General features: G+C 38.8%; 1 protein-coding gene across 7 annotated transcripts; it reads left to right on the top strand.

Annotated features, from left to right (window-relative positions):
* Positions 1–26,783, top strand: C5H5orf34 (chromosome 5 C5orf34 homolog). Of its 7 annotated transcripts, XM_048851059.2 has the most exons (14): positions 1–222; positions 738–965; positions 1,458–1,547; positions 3,419–4,083; positions 4,998–5,099; positions 8,200–8,323; positions 11,229–11,320; positions 11,627–11,696; positions 16,192–16,362; positions 18,055–18,149; positions 19,736–19,816; positions 21,164–21,204; positions 22,846–22,918; positions 24,148–26,783. In XM_048851059.2, exons 2-14 carry the CDS (start codon positions 771–773, stop codon positions 24,227–24,229), a joined length of 1,881 nt encoding a protein of 626 aa, XP_048707016.1. In that variant the 5' UTR covers positions 1–222; positions 738–770; the 3' UTR covers positions 24,230–26,783. The 7 variants fall into 7 exon arrangements, with proteins under 7 accessions (XP_048707016.1, XP_048707013.1, XP_074984558.1 ...); XM_048851056.2 differs by having other exon boundaries at positions 22,846–26,783; XM_075128457.1 differs by having other exon boundaries at positions 738–969; positions 22,846–26,783.
* The last annotated feature ends 171 nt before the right edge of the window (positions 26,784–26,954 follow it).

Below are 26,954 nucleotides of genomic sequence, written 5' to 3'. Positions count from 1 at the left end.
GCCCGCCAGAGCCGGCGCCGCTGAAGCGGGAGGCGCTGAGCCGGGCTCGCTGGAACGTGGCGGCGCGGCGCTTCCCGCTCTGCTCCGGCTGCGGTGTCTGAGCCGCCGCGGGCGGGGTCGTGGCTGGCCTGGGCCGTGGTTGTGCGGAACTGCCGTTGACTCTGTGTGCTGCACGGGGCACGACGCAGCTACCCTCCCCCAAGGTCTGGCTCCTGTAGAAAGGTGGGTGATAATCCCCCCAGTACCCCGGTATAGTGCCTGTCTGCGGAAAAGACACAGGGTGGGTCAGGAGCATCGTCCGTGCTCATCTGTTGTCCTGATGATTGTTAATAAGCAAATGATCAGTGTGGTGAAGCAAAAGGCACCTTAACTTAAGCCTGCACTGAGCGTTTCAGCCTTGACAGTCAGCAGAATTAATAGAAGTTTCGATATTTACTTTCCTCCAGAACTGTTGATATTTGCCCTGGGACATACTGAATCTGTAAACGAAGCTTTAATAAGGAGTGGGTTTATGTGTGTTCATACATATAAAAAGGAGCTTATGCTGTTTGTTTGGTCTGTGCATGCTATGTAAAGTAAAAACTTGCTCCACCACCCCATGACATGATAAATTTGTTACTTGTGGATCTAGGACTGTACTGTAATCCTTTTTTGTAGATCTGCTCCTGTTTCATTATTTGTACATGTGCATTAGGAAGATTACCTTTATAGTCTAAGTCTGTCGTCTCTTAATGTAGACTCTCTTCGACAAACATTTTCCTTTTACTGCAATGGAGACTGAAAGTCTCATGACTCTTTATGAGGATGACTCTGTAGAAGTGCACTATACAGATGGATCCAGACTGCTTCTTTCCCCCTGTGGCTCTGAATTCCTGTTTGAAAAGGCACTTCCTGACTCTGCCCATCCTCTGCAGCCAGCTGAAAGGATTCGCCAAAGGACTCAGTTTGTTATTAGTACCTACCGAGTACGTGAGTTAAATTTCTTTTTCTATGCTGTCTCCAAATAGAGCAAAAATAAAGGAGAAGAGCAGGTGGGATAAGAAGGTAGTACCATGGCACATTTTTATTCCTTCCATTATAGCAGCAAACCACATAAAAATGTTCTTTAAAAAGGTGGTCGAAATACTGAATGAACTGCCAGTGTTAGCAATCAGAGTAAACATTGTCAGTCAGCTGACATGTTCTTCTCAAATGTATAGAAGCCCATTGTGGGTGGATGATATATCTGGCCCTTACTATTCCGAAAGTCTAGGTAGATATCTTAATGTTGATTGGTAGTTCACACAGTGCTTTTGCATTGTAGAGAAATTGTGATGGCATTGTTGGTTATCAGTGTACAAATAATGCTGAATTCTTAATCACTATTTTCCTCCCAAAAAGAGGAGATAAAGCAACCACTGAAATGTTCCCACTGCATAGCCAGTTCCATGATAACGTGTCTCATACTTTTTCCTCAGGAGCAACTCCTACGAGCACTAGATTTCCGGAACCAGTTTTGTACTTCCTTGTATTTACCTTCAAGTATCATACCTTCTGAAAGGAAAAATGTAAGTTTTGCATACCTAATAATATTTTTGTAAAGTAAACTTCAGTGGGAGTCTGATTCAGTGATTTTTTTTTCTTTTAGTTTGTTTTACTTTCATAGTATGTGTTCATTTTAAGTTTGGTAAATTAGGTTTAGAAAAAATTGATTTTAAGTTACATAAGAAGAACATCAGAATGGCCATACTGGGTCAGACCAATGGTCCATCTAGCCCAATATCCTGTCTTCCGACAGTGGCCAATGCCAGGTGCTTCAGAGGGAATGAATAGAACAAGTAATCATCAAGTAATCCATCCTGTGTCACCCATTCCCAGCTTCCTCCAAGCAGAGGCTAGTGACACTTCAGAGCATGGTTTTGCATCCCTACCCATCCTGGCTATTAGCCATTGATGGACATATCCTTCATGAATTTATCTAGTTCTTTTTTGAATTCTATTATAGTCTTGGCCTTCACAACATCCTCTGGCAAAGAGTTCCACAGGTTGCCTGTGCGTTGAAGAAACCTTTGGTTGTTTTAAACCTGCTGCCTATTAATTTCATTTGGTGACCCCCAGTTCTTGTGTTATGAGAGAAAGTAAAGAACACTTTCTTATTTACTTTCTCCACACCAGTCATGATTTTATAGACCTCGATCGTATTCCCCCTTAGTCATCTCTTTTTCCAGGCTGAATTACATTATTAATTGAAACTTGAAAAACGATTAAAATGTTTCAAGCTTCAACTTAGATGTATTGTATGCATGGTCTCTACTGCTGAATAATAAAGATATCACTTAACTTTTTTTTTTTAGTTCAATATACCAGTAAGAATAAAATCCAAGACTTGTTGCAGTACATAGTATATCTTCATTTTGGCATATATCTGGGGTTTGAGGTAGATACAGGATTTGGTTTACTTTGTGTAAGATGTTGGAAACTATTTTATTTAACGTTATTTAGTTTGGTAAAAGCACCGAATATTAAAATGATGGGCACAGTAGAAAAAGTTATACAAGAATGTAAGTTGAAGCAATAATCTGTACGTGGATGTAGCTAGGTAGTTGAGGTGTAACTGATCTAACGTCAGATTTTGACACCTTTTTTGCAAATAGGTTTAACAAGTACATTTTCAGGTACCTCTGAAATGTGATACCACAAAAGGTCTAAATTCATTATTATATTTTAAAATTTCCTTCGGAAACATATTCTAGGCACTTCAAAAGAGATCCACCTCACTAAATCACCACAGCTGCTGCCCTGTTGGTAGGCTTGGAAGGATTAGATTTATTTTTTAAACGTTGTTTTCACTGTACACAAACTGAAATAAACTATTTCTGTCTATCATAATTGAAATTTACAGATGGGCAAAGTTTTAAAAAAAAATGCCACTTGAGAACTTCTTAGTTTTTGATTAAAGGATAATTACTTTGTATATTTTGACATGTGATGTTGACAAATTGTGTTTTTAACAGTTAAAAAGCTTTAATTTTTGAGTTCCAGCATCTACTGTCATTAAATAACTATTGTCTGACCTCCCTCCATGATTTTGCACAACTGTGAAAATTTAAATGGATAAAAATAAAAAAATGCTTAAAAATAAACTAACTCTAGCCACTGAAATTATTTAAAAAAAATTCAAATTCTGCGAAGCCTACTTATTGGCAGTCTCAACAGAGAGGTCAACGATTAAATGAGCATGAGCATCGTAACTAAATTACTCCTTTAGCACTGGGTATAGTTCCGCTACAACAGGAAGAGGTACACTTGAGAAGTGAAGTGAGAAGTCTTATTTTATAGATAAATAGGAACCTTCACGCTTCACCACTGTCACCTTTCAGAAGAACTAAATTCACTTAAAATAGATTTTACTACCTTCTGTTCATTTTCTTCTTTTTAGATTCTTCTCTCTGATATCTCAGAAATCAATTGGCCGAGCCCCAATGCTACTGATGCAGCAGAATGTATGGATAATGGCAGTGTAACAATCTCATCCTTAGATGGTCATGCTTATCTCTGCATGTCAGAACTGCAACAAGAATTTACAGTGCAGTTTTTATGCAAAGTAAGCCAAAAGTATGCAGTGTCTTCATCTTTCTCTGAAAAAAACAGCAATAATGAAAACAAAGGTCAGCATGGAAAATCAAGCCGAAGTTTTATCTCAGAAATGTTTCCTAAACAGATGAGAATGGAGAATAAGAAAGAGGAACGTTGCTGGACTGTAAACAAATACAGGGAACTGGACAAATCAAAGGACTATTTAAACCAAATAAAGGGACAAGATGAGGCCCCATTGTCTCTTACATGCTGTTCATCTGAATACATGTGGGTTATGCAGCGCTGGTCTGTTTCCTCATATCCAGAAGAATGGAAATACCCTTTGTCCTTGGCATTAATGTTCTGTCAGTTGCACACTGATAACATACATAAAACATATGTGAAGAATAAATGCACTAGAGATAGAACTGTGGGATCTGATGTTTTAAAGCAAAGTGAAAAAACAAAGGCAGTTTCTCATCTGCCTAGAGCTTTGCCACTCAGCTGTAGTGCACCACATCTACACAGGTAACTGGAAATGTTTGCTTTTTAATTTTGTGTAATATATTACAGTTCCCTAGATCTGAACAGCAGATCTTCAACAGCCTGGTTGAATATTAACCATCATAAATGTCTATTTAAAATAAAACATGTAACAAACACCCTTTTCTTACAAACTTCATGAAATGTGGTATTCATAAGACCAACAATACTTAAACCGGTGTAAGAAATTGTAATATCAATCTGAAGAAAAATGCTAAGCTTTAATAGTTGGTTTGTTATGGAGAGAGAAGCTCTACTTAAACAAATATGCAATTAATAATGGGGATATTGAAAAAATACATTACAACCACTTTAGGTTTTGGGAAAATAATGCTTGGGAAGTTTGCCAGCGGCATGGACTACTTTTTTTTTTTTTAAACTTTATTTTCAGAAAAAGGAAGAGGATGGGAGGGGTGTTGTTGGTTGTTCACAAAAACATGATTCATATTTGATTATAAGTAACTTTTTCCATATAAAGGATGAGCGGGAAAGTAGAGCTCTAACTTAGAAAGTCAGATTAAATGGTGGTAATTGAGCAGACTGAGTGTCCTTGAAACAATTTTTTTAAGGGTCACAAAGTTTGAACACTGTCTCACGCCAATTTACTCTGAGACCTTTCATTGACCTGAAGAATAATTTCTTAGCTAGTAGGGTGTTTCTCAATTCATCCATTTGCAGTTCCTGAATATGCGCTGCTTCTTTAAGTGAGTTGAGTATTGCATTTTATATATATATATATATATATATATATATATATATATATATATATAAATTTTTATCAAAAATTAAGCAAGTTAAGCAAAGATTTCCCTGGCTTCTTAGAACAGTGCAAAATATTAGTAATAATACTGATAAACTGCAAACTTACTACAGCTTTTCTGTCTTTGACTTTTGCACAGATGGAGTTTCTGTGACTTCTTTCTACAGAGGAAGCAAGACAGTGAACATAATTCACACTCTCTACTTATAAAAATTGTTTGGTGCCAGGGTATTGTTTACAGGTAAGAAACAAATAATTTGTTCACTTTTGGAAGCTTGTGCAATTTTATGGGAATTAGGCTTTTAAAAGATGAAATTTCCAGATTCAAATCTCTATTTTACTTACTGAGGAGTTACATTTAATGTTCTGATCATGTTTCTGCTGTGTTTATCAGAGTTCATTACTCTGAAATAAAACTTTGTAGACTGTGACTGTGGCCATTGTGGTATTAGCTTGGGAGTAAACATTTGTCACTGAATTGAAAAATGTTTTATTCAGTCATTTTTTAATTATATGAACTTTTAAAAAGGTGCTTCAGAATTTCTTGTGCTTGAAAATTCTGGGCTGGGTATGTATTTTACAAATAAAGTTAGAACTCTGAAGCCACATTTAAAACCCCTAAATAAGAGGACTGGTGGATTTTTTTATTTTTTTTTTGGAGTCGGGTGTGGGGAGGGGAGTATTGCGCTCCTGTAGGTCCTGTGGACATCTGCCGGAGTTTGGCTCCTCTGAAAATCATGCTCCTTGATTAGGGCTAACTTCAGGCAACCAAGTTTTAATATGCTGGTCTCAGTTTCTAAATGAATCCAGATTTAGCAATCAGCCAAACTTTAATATGGACTAATTGTATAGATTTATATGCAAATCATTTAAAATAGGGCTGTCAATTAATCGCAGTTAACTCATGTGATAAACTAACTCAAAAAAATTAATCGCGATTAAAAAATTAATTGCAATTAATTAAAGTTTTAATCGCACTGTTAAACAATAGAATACCAATTGAAATTTATTAAATATTTTGGATATTTTTCTACATTTTCATATATATTGTATTCTGTGTTGTAATTGAAATCAAATTGTATATTTGATTATAAATATTTGCACTGTAAAATGATAAAAGAAAAATTTTCAATTCACCTCATACAAGTACTGTAATGCAATCTTTGTCGTGAAAGTGCAATTTACAAATGATTTTTTTTATTACATAACTGCATTCAAAAACAAAACAATGTAGAATTTCAGAGCCTACAAGTCCACTCAGTCCCACTAGTTCAGCCAATCGCTAAGACAAACAAGTTTGTTTACACTTACAGGAGATAATGTTGCCCTCTTATTATTTACAATGTCACCAGAAAGTGAGAACAAGCATTTGCGTGGCAATTTTGTAGCCTGCATTGCAAGGTATTTATGTGCCAGATATGCTAAACGTTCATATGCCCCCTTCATGCTTTGGTCACCGTTCCACAGGACATGCTTCCCTGCTGATGACGCTCATTAATGCATTTTTTTTAATTAAATTTGTGACTGAACTCTTTGGGGGAGAGTTGTATGTCCCCGGCTCTATTATGCCATATATTTCATGTTATAGCAGCACATGTTGTTCATTTTAAAAACACTCACTGCAGATTTGACAAAATGCAGAGGAGGTACCAGTGTGAGATTTCTAAAGATAGCTACAGCACTTGACCCAAGATTTAAGAATCTGAGGTGCCTTACAAAATCTGAGAGGGACAAGGTGTGGAGCATGCTTTCAGAAGTCTTAAAGGAGCAACTCTCTGATGCGGAAACTACAGAACCCAAACCATCAAAAAAGAAAATCAATCTTCTGACTCAGATAATGAAAATGGACATGCATCGGTCTGCACTGGTTTGGATTGTTACGAAGCAGAACCCATCTTCAGCATGGACACATGTCCCCTGGAATGGTGATTGAAGCATGAAGGGACATATGAATCTTTAGCATCCCTGGCACATAAATATCTTGCGACACCGGCTACAACAGTGTCATGAGAACACCTGTTTTCACTTTCAGGTGACGTAAACAAAAAGACGGCAGCATTATCTCCTGCAAATTTAAACAAACTTGTTTGAACGATTGGCTGAACAAGTAGGACCGAATGGACTTGCAGTCTCTAAAATTTGACATTGTTTTATTTTAGAATGCAGGTTTTTTTGTACATAATTCTACGTTTGTAAGTTCAACTTTCATAATAAAGAAATTGCACTTTAGTACTTGTATTAGGTAAATTGAAAAATCCTATTTCTTTTGTTTTTTGACCGTGCAAATACTTGTAATCAAAAATAAATGTAAAGTGAGCACTGTACACTTTGTATTCTGTGTTGTAATTGAAATCAATGTATTTGAAAATGTAGAAAACATCTAAAAATTTTTAAATAAATGGTATACTGTTATTAAGTGTGATGAATCGCGATTCATTTTTTTTAATCGCTTGACAGCCCTAATTTTAAAGTAAGATTATTTAAATGCTTCTTTCACATTTGCTGTTTAACTGTCTTTATTTGAAAAAGTTTCGGTTGTCCTCAAGACACTGAAATGAGAGACTTTGGTATTTTGTCCTTCACAGTAGTATAGTGGAAAAGGAAATACTTTAAAGATTCATTCTTTCTCTAGAATATCTGTTTGCCAAATAACAGTGAGCGTGAAATTATTTCTGAACTTTCCAAATGTTTACCCTACATGAGCAGACTGGCTATTAAGGCCCCAGTTCTGCAATTCATTCCACATGTGTTTCCCTGTACCCATGTAAAGCCATTTGGACTTCAGTGGGGCTTTTTGTGGACAGAGCACACTGCACACCCAGATTAAGTTGGAGAACTGGGCCCTGGTCTAGTCATAGATCACATAATGTTATGTGATCATGTAATGAAAAATCCTGTATCATATCAAAATAACTATATGCAACGAAGAGGTGGTAAGGTTGCGAAGTTAGCATTAAATCTGAATTTCCTGTCTCTTGCAGGGTTTAATCAGAACTTCCCTCTAATGTGGACGTACACCTCACTCCTCCATCATTGCTATATTTCATTTCCAATACCTGTGGATGAATTATGTTTTTATGGGATAGCTACTTATATTTAAGAAACTAAAAAAAGGCTCTCTCCAATTTTGTAAAAACATAAAGCTAAGATTCCTTTTTAAAGGGGAAAATAAAAAGTAGCAATAAGAATACTGTTTGGGGAAACAAGGAAATAACTTTTCATGTGGTGGCTTTGGTGAAAGGATGTGTATTCACATCTAGTAAATTTAAAAAAAAAAAATTCCCTTTAAATGGCAATACTGATAGTTAACGACTTTTGTGTTCTGTCTTCTGATCTCATAGGCTTATCCATGATATTGAAAACTTTATAGAAATTTATCCTGGAGACGGATCAGTTTTCAAGTCAGAAGGAGCATTTTTGGGAAACTATTTTACACATTATTCAGTTCACAAAGAAACAAGACAGGTGGGAATCGCACTACTTAAAAAAATCAGACTGTTTTACTACTTGAATACTACTCCTAATTTTCCATTCAGTGTTATCAGCATATTTCACGTTAAGAAACTGCTATAACAGGACAGGTTTCAGAGTAGCAGCCGTGTTAGTCTGTATTCGCAAAAAGAAAAGGAGTACTTGTGGCACCTTAGAGACTAACAAATTTATTTGAGCATAAGCTTTCGTGAGCTACAGCTCACTTCATCGGATGCATGGACAGTTTGTACTAAGACATTGTTCTAGTTTAAGTCACACTTTAGTATTTTGCATGAAAGTTACACTGAAGATTTTTCAATAATGTATTTTTATCACTTGTGAATTAGAGAAAAATCTGGTTAGAACATTTATCTCAAACTCAAAAAAGTAGGTATTGTGATCCCATATTCTCCATTTTTTTTCCTCTGTTAAGATTTTTCCCGTTAAAAACTTCATCTTGAATTTATTTTTTTTTAAATAGCATCAAATGTCCAGAGTGTCAATTTTAAGTGGTAGCTCTCAGTTCTTAAGCTCTCTTACTAAATTCTGATCTCCTTTATTAAAACAAGACAAATAAAAGAGGCAGTGTGGGGCAGTGGACAGGACCTAGCAGACCTGGGTTCTACTCCTTGTTCTGTGACTGACCTACTTATGTTTGGACAAGTCACTTCACCTCTCTGTCTCTGTTTTCCCTCTCACCCTTTCTTTCTTATCTATATTTATTTTATGTTCTTTGGGGCAGAGCCTATCTCAAGTATTTGTACAGTGCCTAGCATAATGGGTTTGGGGATATCCTGATTTTTGCTGGTGCTGCGATAGTATAAATAATAAAGGGGTGAGTGCAAAAGAACAGAAAATACAGGAAAATGCAGCTTGTGTGTCTAGGATGCAGTTCAGTTGCTAAATGACCGCAGGTGGCACAGCAAATGACTGAGTTGGCAACTGCAGACTCAGTAAAACCTCCACAGTGAATCAGTTTATAAGATGGTGTCAAGGTTCCTCCCCCACTCTGAACTCTAGGGTACAGATGTGGGGACCTGCATGAAAAACCTCCTAAGCTTATCTTTACCAGCTTAGGTCAAAACTTCCCCAAGGTACAAAATATTACACCCGTTATCCTTGGAATGGCCGCTACCACCACCAAACAATTACTGGTTACTGGGGAAGAGCTGTTTGGACGCGTCTGTCCCCCCAAAATACTTCCCAAAACCTTGCACCCCACTTCCTGGACAAGGTTTGGTAAAAAGCCTCACCAAGTTGCCTAGGTGACTACAGACCCAGACCCTTGGATCTTAAGAACAATGAACAATCCTCCCAACACTTGCACCCCCCCTTTCCTGGGAAATGTTGGATAAAAAGCCTCACCAATTTGCATAGGTGACCACAGACCCAAACCCTTGGATCTGAGAACAATGAAAAAGCATTCAGTTTTTACAAGAAGACTTTTAATAAAAAATAGAAGTAAATAGAAATAAAGAAATCCCCCCTGTAAAATCAGGATGGTAGATATCTTACAGGGTAATTAGATTCAAAACATAGAGAACCCCTCTAGGCAAAACCTTAAGTTACAAAAAAGATATACAGACAGAAATAGTTATTCTATTCAGCACAATTCTTTTCTCAGCCATTGAAAGAAATCATAATCTAACACATACCTAGCTAGATTACTTACTAAAAGTTCTAAGACTCCATTCCTGTTCTGTCTCTGGCAAGAGCAGCACACAGACAGACACAAACCCTTTGTTTGTCTCCCTCCTCCCAGCTTTTGAAAGTATCTTGTCTCCTCATTGGTCATTTTGGTCAGGTGCCAGCGAGGTTACCTTTAGCTTCTTAACCCTTTACAGGTGAGAGGAGCTTTCCCCTGGCCAGGAGGGATTTCAAAGGGGTTTACCCTTCCCTTTATATTTATGACAGATGGTCACAGCAGAGTGTTGCAAAGTGTAACTTGTTCTGGCTGTCTAAACCAGGCTCTTAAAATGAGGCCCTTGAAGGGGGACGGGATGGAAATTGACTCACACGGTGTGTGGATAACATGAACCTTAAGTTCACGTCTTAGGAGTTGCTAAGAACACAACCCTAGAAATAGTTATGTTTGGTTCTGTCTCCTTACTTGGTCTGGTCAGAATATCTTTCAAAATCAGATAATAGGAATTTAGCATCACAGTTGGACCTTGGTGAAAGGCCTTGGTCCAAGGGGATGACCATGACAGGATGCTTGTTTGATGTGGTGGTGGTGATGCCTCCTCCCATGCTGAATAAGATGTCTGGTGTGCCTCAAAAAGAACCATTCAAAATAGGGGCGGCAACCTTCATAATCTTTTTATTCCATCAAAATTATCCAATCAAAATAAGTTTCTGATGTTCCATAGAGGCAATATTGCTTTAAGATTTCGGTGCATTGTCATGATAGTTTTGTAATCTCACCAGGTCAAGGTATAGTCATTCATTCCGTTTATATTTTCTTTGACTGTTCCCTGCTTTCTCTCAATATTTTATTTAACATGTTGACAAGGGAAAATGACTCCCTTGCCATCTTTCAAGCACTTTGGATAGTTTAAGAATTTAAAGCAGGGTAAAGTTCCACACAACAGGTCTCAAAACTGGTTCATTACTTGGAATAGCATCACATTTACAGATGATAGGCCAAAATGTGCCCTCATAAAAGTACTCCGTTCCTATTTAGTCTGTGCAATTTTTGTACTTATGTCTGAGTGTAGAATATGGTCTAATTAATATGACTGCCCTGTAGCTTTGAAAGGATATTCTTATTTGTCCTTCAGCACAAACATGCTGCTATAACAGTTCACTGGGCGAAAAAATGCCCCAAACTTGGTATCTTGCTAGTTCTTAAATACCGCAGTATCTATAAATAAGTCCTCTATTTTCTGTTATGTTCTAGAGAGAAGAAAACATGTATTCAGCAAACAGTCTGCCTCCGGATACACCAGAAAGTCCATACTCCATCTGTTCCATTATTACCCAGGCAACCAGGTGAATTATTCCTTTTGTTTTATTTTTGTTATATGAATTGCTCTAGCCCTTTGGAAGGGCATTCAGTAACAAAGATGACAAATAATGATTACCATGTTGTTCTAGTTAGACTTCAACTATAACTGTGAGTATAAGAAATAAAGCAAATTAAATTATATCAACAGTATCAGAAAAATATATAAACATAATGAAATTAGGTTACAAAATAGACCCTTAATAGTAACTGTGTGTAAATGAAGCTACAGTAAGTAATTGTGCAGTGCAGCATGTTTTCTGCATATGAGAGATGTATTTTTTCCTTCTCAGAATTCTCCAGTACTGTTACAAGACTAAACTTTCATTAACCCATAATTACAGTATCTGCTGCTGGAGAATGGTATGTAACTGAAGACTTGTAACTTGTAGACTTGTAAGTATGTTAACATTTGAACTGCTAGCATGTGTTTAGTAGGTTCTATAGACAGCTTCTGGGTAAAAGAGAGGTGGTGTTGGAATTAGTAATAACATTTGAAATTCATAATATTGATCTGGCTAACAACCAAACACTAATTTAGCCATAAATTCCTTTATTAAATCCAAAGGCCATATGGTATTTACACCATTGCTCTAAACATGCCTAAAAAGCCTAACTAATAAGCAACTTACTATGTCTATAAACAGTACAAAACATTGATAAGCATTTGATCAAGATACTTACAAATGAGCTAAACTTGTGGGTGCTTAGACCCATATTGGTCAGCTTCAGTGTGGTCAGGCAGGTATTAGCAATGAAGTAAGAGTTTACTTTTTATACCCTTTAACAAACAAGTAATGTCATTGCCAGTTACTGACTTCAGCTAAAAACCAAGTTGAGACAATTCCCCCTTATTTCTAGTCTTAATCCAGATAAGAATTAGACCCTCCTTTCTTCCCAAGGCCTTTCCTTTCGTACCTTCTCCCTCCCACCCCCAAGCAGAACAGTGGGAAGATTTGGACTTGTTTCTTTTAAGATAGTTTTTCTTTGTCTTGTTACTATAGCTCTTTATTTTATTAGTTACTTTTGAAACCATACATTGGGGTGGGCAAACGTTTTGGCGTGAGGGCCACATCTGTGCATAGAAATTATATGGCAGGCCATGAATGCTCACAACATTTGGGTTGGGGTGTGGGAGGGGGTGAGTGCTCCGGCTGGGGGTGCAGGCTCAGGGGTGGGGCTGGGGATGAAGGGTTTGGGGTGCAGGAAGGGTGCTCCAGGCTGGGACCAAGGAGTTCAGAGGGTGGGAAGAGGATCAGGGCTGGGGCAGAGGGGTGGCTCAGGGGTGCCGGCTCCGGGAGGCACTTGTTATACCAATAAATTAAAAACCAGCAGGATCTTATTAAAAGGGAAAAAGGCAAAATACCACATTTATTGTGAATACAGAAAGAATCATAGTAGGCAGTTAGTTATAGTTATAACATTCCATTCAATCTCATATTTATTCACACATTCATTCATACACACACACACGCACAGAGGTGGTTATCAAGGTTGCAAGGTTGTTATCATAGTTACCAGCCTTAGAGTTGCTCATGCCAAGCCACTGGCCAGGTAGCCTGGACATGAGGAGGGAGCAGGGGCTTGTCAGATGCTCATCGATATGCTCCCAGAAGTTGGTTTGCAGAATCAGACCCCAAAGTTCTCACTTTCTACAGTCCATTTTTATAGGAATTTCTTCCTATGCCAATCTATGGGAATTGCTTCATCATGCTGTTGCTGAATCAATCAGCAGATAGCACATTCCTGACGGCTCCGTTCTGCTAGATGTTATCTTGTTCTTTGGCTCTCCCATTCTTGAGGCTGTTGGGTGGATTCCAGTCTGCCCTCCGGGGGTCCTCTAGTTATTTCCACTTGACGCCTTTTTCAGCTGATGGACACTGGATTCTTAGCCTGGCACCTCCCTGATCATTCAGTTATTGTCCACACCAAGCATCCATCCACATACATCCTCTGTCTCTATTTTAATTACAATTGTTAATACAACAAAAGGGCAGGGAGTCTCTGGGTGCCGTTTCTGTTGTTACAGAGTGTTGCTTTGAGTCTCTCTCTATGTGAAATGCTTTGAGAACAGACTCTGTCTTAGAATGTACTAACGCAATTAGCAGCTTGCAAGTTTCACACATAGAGGGAGAGAAACAGTACCAAAAACCAAGAGACTTCTTAGTTTAAATTCCAGGGTATTACTAATTATGGGGAATCAAATTCATTTGTGATTTTAATACAGAACTTCTTTAATATGATCCAACACACTTACCTCAAGCAGTTCCTGGAAGCAGTGGCATGTCCCCTCTCCAGCTCCTACACGGAGGCACGGCCAGGCAATTCTGCTGTGCATTGCCCCATCCGCAGGCACTGCCCCTGCAGCTCCCATTGGGCATGGTTCCTGGCCAATGGGAGCTGTAGGGACGGCACTTGGGGCGGGGCAGCTTGTGGAGCTGCATGCATAGGGGGCCTGGCTGCCCCTATGCAAAGGAGCCAGAGGGAGGACATGCCGCTGCTTCTGGGAGCCATGCAGAGTGGCCCATGACTCTGGTCCCCGGCTGGAGTGCCGGAGCGGGACAAGCCCCAGACCCCACTACCCAGCGGGAGCTCGAGGGCCAGATTAAAATAGCTGGCAGGCTGAATGCGGACCGTGGGCCATAGTTTGCCCACTCCTGCCCTACAGCCTTCCCACACTACAATACTAATTATTCTCAAGGCCTTCTTTTACTTGCTGTTTGGGGGCTTTTTATAAGAGACACACATAGATATCTATATCTATGATCCTGAGATCAGCACTAATCTTTTACCTTCTGGATTGCTAATTTGTGAAGTGGTGCTCTGCTTCTCTTTTCTTTGTTGGTTAAGTCACACCTGTAACCAAACTTAAGATAACTTCAATTCTTTTGTGTTACATGTATTCTACAGGTGGGTATAAGCTAAGAACAAAGACCTAGGACTAGCTGGTGGGGCCTGAACCCTCTGAATGTAAGGGGATGTCAGCAAGTCAGAGAGCAACATAAGAATGGCCAAAATGGGTCAGACCAAAGGTCCATCCAGCCCAGTATCCTGTCTACTGACAGTGGCCAATGCTAGGTGCCCCAGAGGGAGTGAACCTAACAGGTTATGATCAAGTGATCTCTCTCCTGCCATCTATCTCCACCCTCTGACAAAGAGGCTAGGGACACCATTCCTTACCCATCCTGGCTAATAGCCATTAATGGACTTCACCTCCATAAATTTATCCAGTTCTCTTTTAAACCTTGTTATAGTCCTAGCCTTCACAACCTCCTCAGGCAAGGAGTTCCACGAGTTGACTGTGCGCTGAGTGAAGAACAACTTCCTTTTATTTGTTTTAAACCTGCTGCCCATTAATTTCATTTGGTGGCTCCTAGTTCTTATATTATGGGAACAAGTAAATAACTTTTCCTTATTCACTTTCTCCACACCACTCATGATTTTATATACCCCTATCATATCCCCCTTTAGTCCTGGTCTACACTGGGGGGGAATGATGTAAGTTATGCAACTTCAGCTATGTGAATAACGTAGCTGAAGTCAACGTACTTAGATCGACTTACCGCGGTGAGTCAACTGCTGCCACTCCCCCGTCGACTCTGCCTGTGCCTCTCGCGGCACTGAAGTACAGGAGTCGACGGGAGAGCGCTCGTGGATTGATTTTATCGTGTCTAGACTAGACACGATAAAATCGATCCCCGTCGGAACAATTGCTGTCCGCCGATCCAGCGGATAGTGAAGACATACCCTTAGTCTTCTCTTTTCCAAGCTGAAAAGTCCTAGCCTCTTCAGGGACCCGTTCCAAACCCCAAATCATTTTAGTTGCCCTTTTCTCAACCTTTTCTAATGCCAGTATAACGTTTTTGAGATGAGGGGACCACATCTGTACGCCGTATTCAAGATGTGGGCATACTATGGATTTATATGAGGGAAATAAGGTCCTCTTTGTCTTATTCTCTGTCCCTTTTTTAATGATTACAAACATCCTGTTTGCTTTTTTGACTGCCGCTGCACACTACGTGGACATCTTCATGGATAGTTCTCTGATGACTCCAACATCTTTCTCCTGATTAGTTGTAGCTAAATTAGCCCCCATCATATTATATGTATAGTTGGGGTTATTTTTTCCAATGTGCATTACTTTACATTTATCCACATGAAATTTCATTTGCCATTTTATTGCCCAATCACTTAGTTTTGTGAGATCTTTTTGAAGTTCTTCACGGTCTGCTTTGGTCTTAACTATCTTGAGGAGTTTAGTATCGTCTGCAAACTTTGCCACTTCATTGTTTACCCTTTTCCCCTTCTCATTTATGAATAAGTTGAATAGGACTGGTCCTAGGACTGACCCTTGGGGAACATCTCACTAGTTACCCCTCTACGTTCTGAAAATTTACCACTTATTCCTACTCTTTGTTCCCTGTCTTTTAACCAGTTCTCAATCCATGAAAGGATTTTCTCTCTTATCCCATGACTACTTATTTTATGTAAGAGCCTTTGGTGAGGGACCTTGTCAAAGGCTTTCTGGAAATCTAAGTACACTATGTCCACTGGATTCCCCGTTGTCCACATGTTTTTGACCCCCTCAAAGAATTGTAATAGATTAGTAAGACATGATCTCCCTTTACAGAAGCCATGTTGACTTTGGCGCAACAATTTGGTTTTTCTGTGTGTCTGACAATTTTCTTCTTTACTATTGTTTCAACTAATTTGCCCGCTACAACCAGGCAGGGAAGCAGGTTACTGGTGTCTCAATAAAAAAGCTGCACTGTGAATCTGGGACAAATTTAATATTAGTAATAACATAATTTTAAATATAGTAAATTTTATTTTTTCTTTAACACTTGGTTCACATTAGATACCAGGGACAGATGGAAGAGAAATGCTGCCAGTTCCGTTGCATGAAACAGTTATTCCCAATGTGGGAAGACTTGTTGCATATTCAGATAATAAAGTCCACGCTCTGTTTTGTGATGGGATGACCCTGAATATGGTTTGGGATTTCAGCTCTTGTTGTGGAAGAACACAGGTAATTCTCAGGAACAGGGAAAATAGCTGTTTTTAAAATCTTTCTATCTGAAGGTGGTGTTAGTTAATAAATGTGAAGTCTAGGGAAAGTTTTATATTTGGTTCTGATAGGCATAAAAAGCAAATTGTGCAGTTGGGGAGCCTCCATCTGCCCTGAGTTTGTAAGTCACATTGGTTATACACTGGTTCACTGTCACTAGCTGGTAAATTGATATTTCATCTAGTTAAAAATCTGACCTTTCCTTATTTGCCACTATTGATATATTGCCAATATTTTAACAAGGGGGAAACTTTTTCTCCTTTAGCCTGTAATGGCAGCCCTTGTCTCAAACCATAACTAAGGAGAGAGGCACTGGTACTTATAAGTTTGTTTGCTATTATGTGAATTTTGCTGGAACTGTTTATCCTTGAAAAATATACTAAGTCTTGATAATATAAGAGTGCTCAATTTTTTTTTTTGTAATTTGAAATGGAGTTTATCTCAGGTGATCATCTCCTCTCAGAAAAAGTGTTAAAGTAAAAGGATGGGGTATAACTTCACTTACATTTACAAATTATGTAATATTACCAACTTCACAAAAATGAGTAAATCACCAAGACTGACATGAAGTCCTGTTTACACTGGACAAGGAAACCATATTAATTTCCTCTAGCAAGCCATACTTAAGCAAGCTTACTAGGCAGTACTGATCGTATCTAAAGGCATGTGAGCTGTAGCTGGTTAGTTCTAGCTGAGAGCATCATTCTTGCCCTTCTTTTGCATCCTCTAAGAAATTAACAAATATTAAACACATTTCCCAAGCACACTTTTATCTTATTTCTTCTAAAAAGTTTGACACTCCTTTTTGTATTATTTTTTGGCATTAAATACGTCCTTTATCAGCAAATATTATAATAATGCAATATATGCTTCCTCTGTGATAAGTGACATGTGGAAATGGGATTCCATATTTATTTTGTAAATCAATTCAGTTTTCAAGTAAAAAATACTACTGCTTTTTTTTTTCCTGAGTGTCAAGTTGCAAACTCAGCGTTGATGGTGAGACTGAGAGTTGCTATGTGATTTCTAGTTCATGCATCATCGCTGGTAATAAAAGACTTGCCATTGAATGTTTAACAGTTCCACAGATAATGCTTGAGCTTGGGGAAAGAATCCAACTCACTCTTCTGTAGCTCTGTTGCGTTAGCATGTTAACTGAAGTAAAAAATACTTGGGGATGGGGGGAGCATTAGCAGATGTGACTAGTACATGCAGAGTAAGATTTGTTAAGAAATGATGTTTCATTTGTATGAAGTTGCTACTCTAACAATAACAACTTGAGGATCAAGACAAATCTATAACCTCATTCTACGGATGAGAGTAGAAGGAATTAAAAATTCTGAAAGACTGGACATTTCTTCACATGGGGTCAGACTGGAAGAGAAGGGGTTGAATTTTCCATTATTCTCAGACAGCACATTGAAATCGGTGTTTGGGCAATTCTTGGAACCAGGAACTCCCAGTTGGTGGTGTTTCTGTGATCATGCCACCAGACCACACCTTACATCCATAGCCAGATACAAAAGTTTAAATGAAGCATTTGCAGATATTTCTCTTTGAACTAGCATATGCTGTTGCTGTTATTTAAAGTAGGTATACCTCTTTGATTCCACTGCAGAACAGTTATGCTCTTTTGTCTGTCTTTTTTCCAAGATAAATCAAGGTGCTACCACAGGATGGTGTAAAGTAATCTGTCCTGATGGGGCACAGCAGCTAATCCAGATAAATCATCCTGGACTCTATGAAAGGTATAGCTGATGCATGGAACAAATTTAACAAATTCAGGAATTCAGTAAAAGTTTTTTGTGTCAAGAAATGTAAATAGTTGAATGTGTTTCTGTAAAACAGACTGTGGAAAAGGTTGTACCTGACTGACTAGCAAAGATCCAGATTGCACAGCTCAGGGCTTTAGACAGTTAATTTGATGGGATATTCACTTATTAATTTAATCATTTTTCCATCATTCTGAATAATAGCTATTAGGAGGTGAAGGAAGCAAAGCCTGTCACCTGAGGGATGCACTCAAGAGGGACTGCCATGGGGTCTAACTGTGATGCTACTTTTAATTGCTGGGGGGGGCTCAAATAACATATCCTAAGCAAAAGGGCTAGGGAGAGCACTTTTTCTTTGCTGAGGTACACCTGATATCCACAGCTACTTAAAGGGTTCAAAAAGGTTGCTTAACTTAAATTCTCTAAGAATTATTTTTATACAAATATTAACACAAATTTGATCAGACAGCAATTCTTGAATTATTTTAATGTTAATTTTCTTGTATCACTTCCATAAATTTGTTACGGCCAATTCTACTCACCATGATGACACAAATAGTCTAACTGAAGTTAGTGGGACTGCTGTTGTGAATATGCAAACGAGAGAAGCAGGACTTAAGCCCTTAGTTTGCTCATTGGCAGGCAGTTGTGTTAATGATGCAGTATAACAGCATGTAGTTTTTCTTTTAGAAAAACAACATGCTATGTCCTTATCCATTGTTTCTTGGACAGCTGCTTAGGGTGTTCAGATGCTGCTATGTAATATCTTACATTTACATAGCTCTTCTCATCATAAAGATTATCCAAGTAACTTGACAAACCGTGCACACCAGAAATTACTTGATCACTGAGATGCAACCAAGTGGACAACTGGCACACTTCGCAATATAGGAGTGGGGAAACTGTGGTCAAGGACAACCTGTATTCTTACAAAAATTCCTGTGGACTTTTTAATATCCATGCAGAGAAGACAATACCTCAGTTTTAAAGTTGCATTCAAATCACATGCATATCAAACTGAATGGAACTTAATTCATGGAACTCCTATATTATGAAGTTTAAGGGCTGAGTTGACCATATAGCATTCAAAACTCTGGTTTTTGGTTCCAGTGAGTTTGGGCATATCAAATCTGATGCTTTAGACCACTAAACTGTCTCTTTCTATCTTCAGTATCTAATCTCCTCTTCTCTCTATCACCTGAAACTCTAAAGAGTGTTTCACAAGCAACAAATTAAATGCAAAGTAATGTTCCTTGTGGTTTTTTTTAGACATCATAAAATGTACTCAGTTGTACGGTAAGGTTCTTTTCATTTATATACAGGATTAATAAAAGGAAAAATTTCTTCACTGGGTAATCGCTTACTGATTCTGGAAGGTTTCTTGTTTTCCTCTTTTATCAAATTCACATAAGAATATCCTGGAGGTTAGCTCTATTCTGTTCCATTCCCTACTCCAGATTTATTGTTTAATGCTGTCAGTTTTCTGTTCAAATTTAATTAAGGGGTATTTGTCTGATCTAAATTATTATTTTTCTTTTTTATGAATTGTCTTCTGAATACAGATACATTGAAACAGTAGTAGCATGGTGCAGAAGTTTGAATGATGAGGAGGGAGAGACTCTTCCTGCAACTGAGAGAAACTGGTACTCATCACATATAACTTGCTATTCATAGTATAGAAGGAAACCACCAAAGTTTTAAACCCTAAATATGACATACTGCATTTTTTTAAAGATGAAAAATTTAAACCCATTTATATTTTGACTCCACATAATTTTTCTTACAATATTTTAAACTATACAGGCAGCTTGTGTTTAAACAGAGGCTTGTTTCCTCATATCTATTTTCTGTTTCTGTATTGAAGCCATAATGCTGAAGCTCTTGCCAAAGCAGAAGACAAATGTTAAACAGTGTTTTGACTTTGTTGCAAGATCAAACAGAGAAACTGGGCTATGAGAGAATCATCCTTATTAAAAAATAAAATACATCCATAATAGCATAGGAAATCCAGAAAATTCTAGTCCCAAAATGTATGCTTCCTTGTGACAGTTTACTATAAAAATTTTATAATCAGAAGAATATTTAAATTCTGTGTACACTCCCATCGTTTTGGGAAGTGCTCAGATAGCATGGTAATAGGCACTAAAAACACAGATTATAAATATGTACTTTGAAGGATAGGTGCTGGCTTTGTACTCTTCCTGTTGCTAAAGTGTTTGCTTGAATAACCACTATTCTGACCCCACAGGAACACATCTTGTGCTTCTACAGAATCTGCAACATTAGTGAAAGGGACTATTTAATCATATTTATGTCTGAATTAGTTTTATTTTTATTAACTGTTACAAGTAACATCTAAAATTACTACCTCAGAGATAGTTAAGGAAAAAATCTTTTATTGTTTGCTTTGTGCACGTCACAGGATTTTATATAAGCAGTTTATGTACAGTTTTCCGTGTGTGTGTCTTACACAACAATAGAGGAAACATTTTTATTTTTTTTTTAAATAGGGAAATGTGATCACAACCCCACAGTAACTGGCAGAGGGCTTTAGGGGCAGGTGTAGTACTTCCAACTGACTTTTTAAATTAACTAGACTTCTAGCTGTGTCCTTTTTGATTAATATGTAAGCTATTCCCTAGCACTGTGCTGACATTTAAGAATACTGGTACACCTATATAATTTGGCATTAAAAAGCTCTAGATTGATTGAATTAAAATTGGCGGGGGAGAATAGTCTCAAAGTAGAGCCCTCATCCTGTAAACAATTGCACATATTTAACTTTATTCACGTGAGCAGTTCCATTGACCTCAAAAATATGAAGTGGGGGGAGGAAAAAGCAAATCATTCTTTTACTTGCACAGGTCATCTATAAAACTGCATAAGGAAATAAAATCATAAGGGCGAAAGTACACATGAGAAATTTTTCATTATCTATCCTGCTATATAAAATAAGTTTTTTTGTTTTTTTTTTAATTTTATTTTAACAGGTCTGTGGTTGCTGAACTTGAGAAAATACATAGATTTAACTGTATCCTTTCAACAAAAATTTCTTTTAGCATATTTTGAGTGCTAAATGACCGTGTCCCTTTACTCCTTTTATTGTATAGGTCTCTGCTTTCAATGGTTACTATTTTATTTTTTTTAAAGTTTCTGCCCAGTTATTTATCCTAGGCCTGCCCCCGTGTCACACCACTGGAAACGCCAAAAAACTGGCAGAACACACAGAAATCCTCAAAAGGGAATAGTTCTGTTGTTCAAACTTCTATATTGTATCTTTTTATTAACCTTTTATTGTAAAGAGGAGTGATGTGTATGCCTTTTGGGCATAGACTTGGACTAGATAACAAAGTTATCAAGTGCCTCAACTTTGCTCCATTGTTAAGCCAGCTGAAAAAAACCTGTTACTTCATATACTCAAAACATCATGTAATTATCCCTAAATTTACTTTAGCTTTTTAACATGCCTTGTTAATTCCTTTAGACTGCACAATCTGATATCTTCCTTGATGGTTTTTCTTTTAAATACGCTTTGATATATACAGGAAAATACTAATTTAATATAGATATTTGATTGAAATAAGATGCGGACATATTAAAGAACTTTCACATATTTGATTTCATAGTTTTATTTATTGGTTGCAGTATGCGTTGGCAATTGAGAACCATGGTTAAAATATTTAAAATTTCTTTAATTATTAGAGGGAAGACAAAATAGAAATTTCCTTAACAACGCAACTGCTAGTCTTACTGCAGAACAGCAATGTTCCAAACAAGACTTCGTCTATGAAAAATTTTCCATCTCATATTACTGATAGACAACCAGAAAACAGTTTACCTGAGGATATTGGTGAACAGAGCATCTCAGAGGCTTTGGAAAAAACTTCAAAAGTCATCCAAGATATTGAATCTCTCCTAGCTTCTTCTGGGAAGTGACACTGGAGCAAGCACTTGAAAGACAGCTTTATTTAAATGTTTATGGGCTCTATCCTGCAGTCTTGTGCATCAAGTGGGATTTCTGGGTGTTCAAGGAGTGAAAGGTCAGGCCCTAAGAGCTGTAGGTTTTGTTCTGAATAAATGACTCTGCCCTACTGTAACAACAGAATTCTAATATGCCATACAAAGGATAGAACAGAAACGAGGTATATTTATGTAGTCTGGTTCTATTTACAGGTAGGGCTTGAGTAAAAGTGCCTTCTTTAATAGAAATTAAATGACAATGCATGTTTGTAAATTCCAACATACATACAGAATTGTTTTTAGCAGTTGTTACTGGTCAAATAACTGACTAGGCTATCGTAATCTTGTTAAGCAATTTTTAAATTTGAAAATCTTTTTTTTAAGAGATCAAAGGAATATTTAAGATGGCCCCTGAACTATTTCTGCTCTATACTTTTACTGTAAAATACTATTTTAAGAACATCTGAAAATAAACCGTTTTTGTTTTTTATTTAATGAATATTTCCTTATAGTGCCTTACCTAAAACGAAAATAAGTTTTAAGTTATCATACTTATACATACTGTAGATAAAGAAAAAGTCTTCTACAACATCTTGTCTGTTCCTAACCTTATCAGCCAATACTACTAATCTAATCGCCTTCTATGATGAGATTACTGGTTCTGTGGATGAAGGGAAAGCAGTGGATGTATTGTTTCTTGACTTTAGCAAAGCTTTTGACACGGTCTCCCACAGTATTCTTGTCAGCAAGTTAAAGAAGTATGGGCTGGATGAATGCACTATAAGGTGGGTAGAAAGTTGGCAAGATTGTCGGGCTCAACGGGTAGTGATCAATGGCTCCATGTCTAGTTGGCAGCCGGTGTCAAGTGGAGTGCCCCAGGGGTCGGTCCTGGGGCCGGTTTTGTTCAATATCTTCATAAATGATCTGGAGGATGGTGTGGATTGCACTCTCAGCAAATTTTCAGATGATACTAAACTAGGAGGAGTGGTAGATACGCTGGAGGGCAGGGATAGGATACAGAGGGACCTAGACAAATTGGAGGATTGGGCCAAAAGAAATCTGATGAGGTTCAATAAGGATAAGTGCAGTGTCATGCACTTAGGACGGAAGAACCCAATGCACCGCTACAGACTAGGGACCGAATGGCTAGGCAGCAGTTCTGCGGAAAAGGACCTAGGGTGACAGTGGACAAGAAGCTGGATATGAGTCAGCAGTGTGCCCTTGTTGCCAAGAAGGCCAATGGCATTTTGGGATGTATAAGTAGGGGCATAGCGAGCAGATCGAGGGACGTGATCATCCCCCTCTATTCGACATTGGTGAGGCCTCATCTGGAGTACTGTGTCCAGTTTTGGGCCCCGCACTACAAGAAGGATGTGGATAAATTGGAAAGAGTCCAGCGATGGGCAACAAAAATGATTAGGGTACTGGAACACATGACTTATGAGGAGAGGCTGAGGGAACTGGGATTATTTAGTCTGCAGAAGAAAAGAATGAGGGGGGATTTGATAGCTGCTTTCAACTACCTGAGAGGTGGTTCCAGAGAGGATGGTTCTAGACTATTCTCAGTGGTAGAAGAGGACAGGACAAGGAGTAATGGTCTCAGGTTGCAGTGAGGGAGGTTTAGGTTGGATATTAGGAAAAACTTTTTCACTAGGAGGGTGGTGAAACACTGGAATGCGTTACCTAGGGAGGGGTAGAATCTCCTTCCTTAGAAGTTTTTAAGGTCAGGCTTGACAGCGCCCTGGCTGGGATGATTTAATTGAGGATTGGTCCTGCTTTGAGCAGGGGGTTGGACTAGATGACCTCCTGAGGTCCCTTCCAACCCTGATATTCTATGATACTTTACAGGATTATTCCCTCCAGGATATTCTCCGCTGCTTTAACTAGTCTTGTGTTAAATTACTAATGAAAAGAAGCTTGTACTACCAATTATTTCCAAAACCCACAACACTCCAATAATTAATAAAACACTCTTAACCTGCTTGTTAATACTGAAAATTGTTTGTTTTTTTAGCATTGATACTTTGGAGCATAATGGTGGAGGTGTGTGTAATCTTCCTGAAAAGGCATTTGGGAGTCCCTGTCATGCCCTATGAATCAACCTGCAACCAACTTTAGTATTAGTTTAATTTCAAGAAAGAAAAAAAAAACCCTTAACTTCGAAATATTAAACCTGGTGCTTGAAGTTTTTTTTTTAAACTAATAGTGCTCATCTGTAGATGATGTAAAGAAACTGGAAAAGATCCAGAGGTGAGTGACAAAGCTCAAAGAGAGAGAATGTAAGCCATATGACTAAAGGCAGAAGGAACTGGGTATGTTGAGTTTGAAAAAAAAGGAGATGAAGAGGGGACAAGATATCAGTCTTTAAATACTTTAAAAGGCTGCCATAAATAAGATGGAGAAAAATTGTTCACTCTTGTTACAGAATGCAGGCTCAGAGGCAATAGGTTCAAACTGCATCATAGCAGATTTAGATTTTCTGCGTGGACTCCTCCTAACGGTCAAAATGACAGACTGGACTTCTACATAGAGTGCTTCCACAGACATGCACAGGCTGAAAGCGTGAACAAACAGCATCACTTGCCCCATAACCTCAGCCATACAGAACGCAATGCCATCCACAGGCTCAGAAACAACTCTGACATTATAATCAAAGGGGCTGACAAAGGAGGTGCTGTAGTCATAATGAACAGGTCACATTATGAACAGGAGGCTGCCAGGCAACTCTCCAACACCACATTCTACAGGCCACTATCCTCTGACCCCACTGAGGAGTAGCAAAAGTAACTACACCATCTGCTCAAGAAACTCCCTGCTACGGCACGGGAACAAATCTACACGGACACAACCCCGGAGCCCCGACCATGGGTATTATATCCGCTACCCAAGATCCATAAACCTGGAAACCCTGGATGCCCCATCATCTCGGCATCGGCACTCCTACAGCAGGATTATCTGGCTATTTGGACTCTCCTCAGACCCTATGCTACTAGCACTCCTAGCTATCTTTGAGACACCACCAACTTTCTGAGGAAAGTACAATGCATTGGTGAGCTTCCTGAAAACACCATCCTGGCCACCATGGATGTAGAAGCTCTTTTATACCAATATTCCACATGAGGATGGACTACAAGCTGTCAAGAACATTATCCCTGATGAGGCCACGGCACACCTAGTGGCTGAGCTTTGTGACTTTGTCCTCACCTACAGCCATTTCAGATTTGGGGACAACTTATATCTTCAAGACAGTGGCATTGCTATGAGTACCCACATGGCCCCACAGTATGCCAACATCTTTATGGCTGACTTAAAGCAACGCTTCCTCAGCTCTCATTCCCTAGCGCCCCTCCTCTACTTGTGCTACATTGATGACATCTTCATCATGTGGACCCATGTGAAGGAGGCCCTTGAAGAATTCCACCTGGATTTCAACAATTTCCACCCCACCATCAACCTCAGCCTGGACCAGTCCACACAAGAGATCCACTTCCTGGACACTACAGTGCAAATAAGAGATGGTCACATAACCACCACCCTATACCGGAAACCTACTTACCGCTATACTTACCTACATGCCTCCAGCTTCCGTCCAGGACACATCACACGATCCATTGTCTACAGCCAAGCCCTAAGATACAACCGAATTTGCTCCAATCCCTCAGACAGAGACAAACACCTACAAGATCTTTATCAAGCCTTCTTAAAACTACACTACCCACCTGAGGAAGTGAGGAAACAGACTGACAGAGCGAGACAGGTACCTAGAAATCATCTACTACAGGACAGGCCCCATAAGGAAAATAACAGAACTCCACTGGCCATCACGTAGAGCCCCCAGCTAAAACCTCTCCAGCACATTATCAATGATCTACACCCTATCCTGGAAAATGATCCCTGAGTCTCTCAGACTGTGGGAGACAGGCCAGTCCTCACTTACAGACAGCCTCCCGACCTGAAGCAAATACTCCCCAGCAACTACATACCACAGAAACATAAACCCAGGAACCAATCCCGGTAGCAAACCTCATTGCCTACACTGACCCCATATCTACTCTAGTGACACCATCCGAGGACCCAGCCACATCAGCCACGCCATCAGAGGCTCATTCACCTGCATGTCTACTAATGTTAAAAATGCCATCATGTGCCAGCAATGCCTCTCTGCCAGGTACGTTGCCCAAACCAGACAGTCCCTACGTAAAATAATAAATGGACACATCAGACATCAGGAATGGTAACGCACAAAAGCCAGTGGGAGAACACTTCAATCTTCCTGGACATTCTAAAACAGATTTGAAAGTAGCTATATACTCTAACAAAAAAAAACTTCAGAAACAGACTTCAAAGAGAAACAGCAGAACTAAAATTCATTTGCAAATTTAACACCATTAATTTGGGCTTGAAGAGGGACTAGGAGTGGTTGGCTCCTTACAGAAGCAACTTTGCCTCTCCTGGAATTGACACCACCTCATCTATTGTTGGGAGTGGAGTACATCCACCCTGATCAAATTGTCCACTTGTGAGGTAACTCCCTTCTCCATGTGTCAGTATATTTATGTCTGCATCTGTAACTTTCTCTCCATGCATCTGAAGTGTGGTTTTTACCTACGAAAGCTTATGCTCAAATAAATGTTAGGCTTTAAGGTGCCACCGGCCTCCTTGTTGTTTTTGCAGTTGTAGATTAAATCTCAGTTAAATTTTTCTTAAGTAGGCTAGGACAATGGAACAAACTGCACCGGGCAGTTAGGGAATCTCCTTCCCTGGAGGGTCTCAGGAGCAGGCTGGGGTGAGCCCTCTCCCTTGGATGGTTTAGACACAACA

The sequence above is a fragment of the Caretta caretta genome, chromosome 5 (assembly GCF_965140235.1).
Source record: "Caretta caretta isolate rCarCar2 chromosome 5, rCarCar1.hap1, whole genome shotgun sequence".
NCBI classification, from domain to species: domain Eukaryota; kingdom Metazoa; phylum Chordata; order Testudines; family Cheloniidae; genus Caretta; species Caretta caretta.
This window is presented reverse-complemented; position numbering and strand designations above follow the sequence as displayed.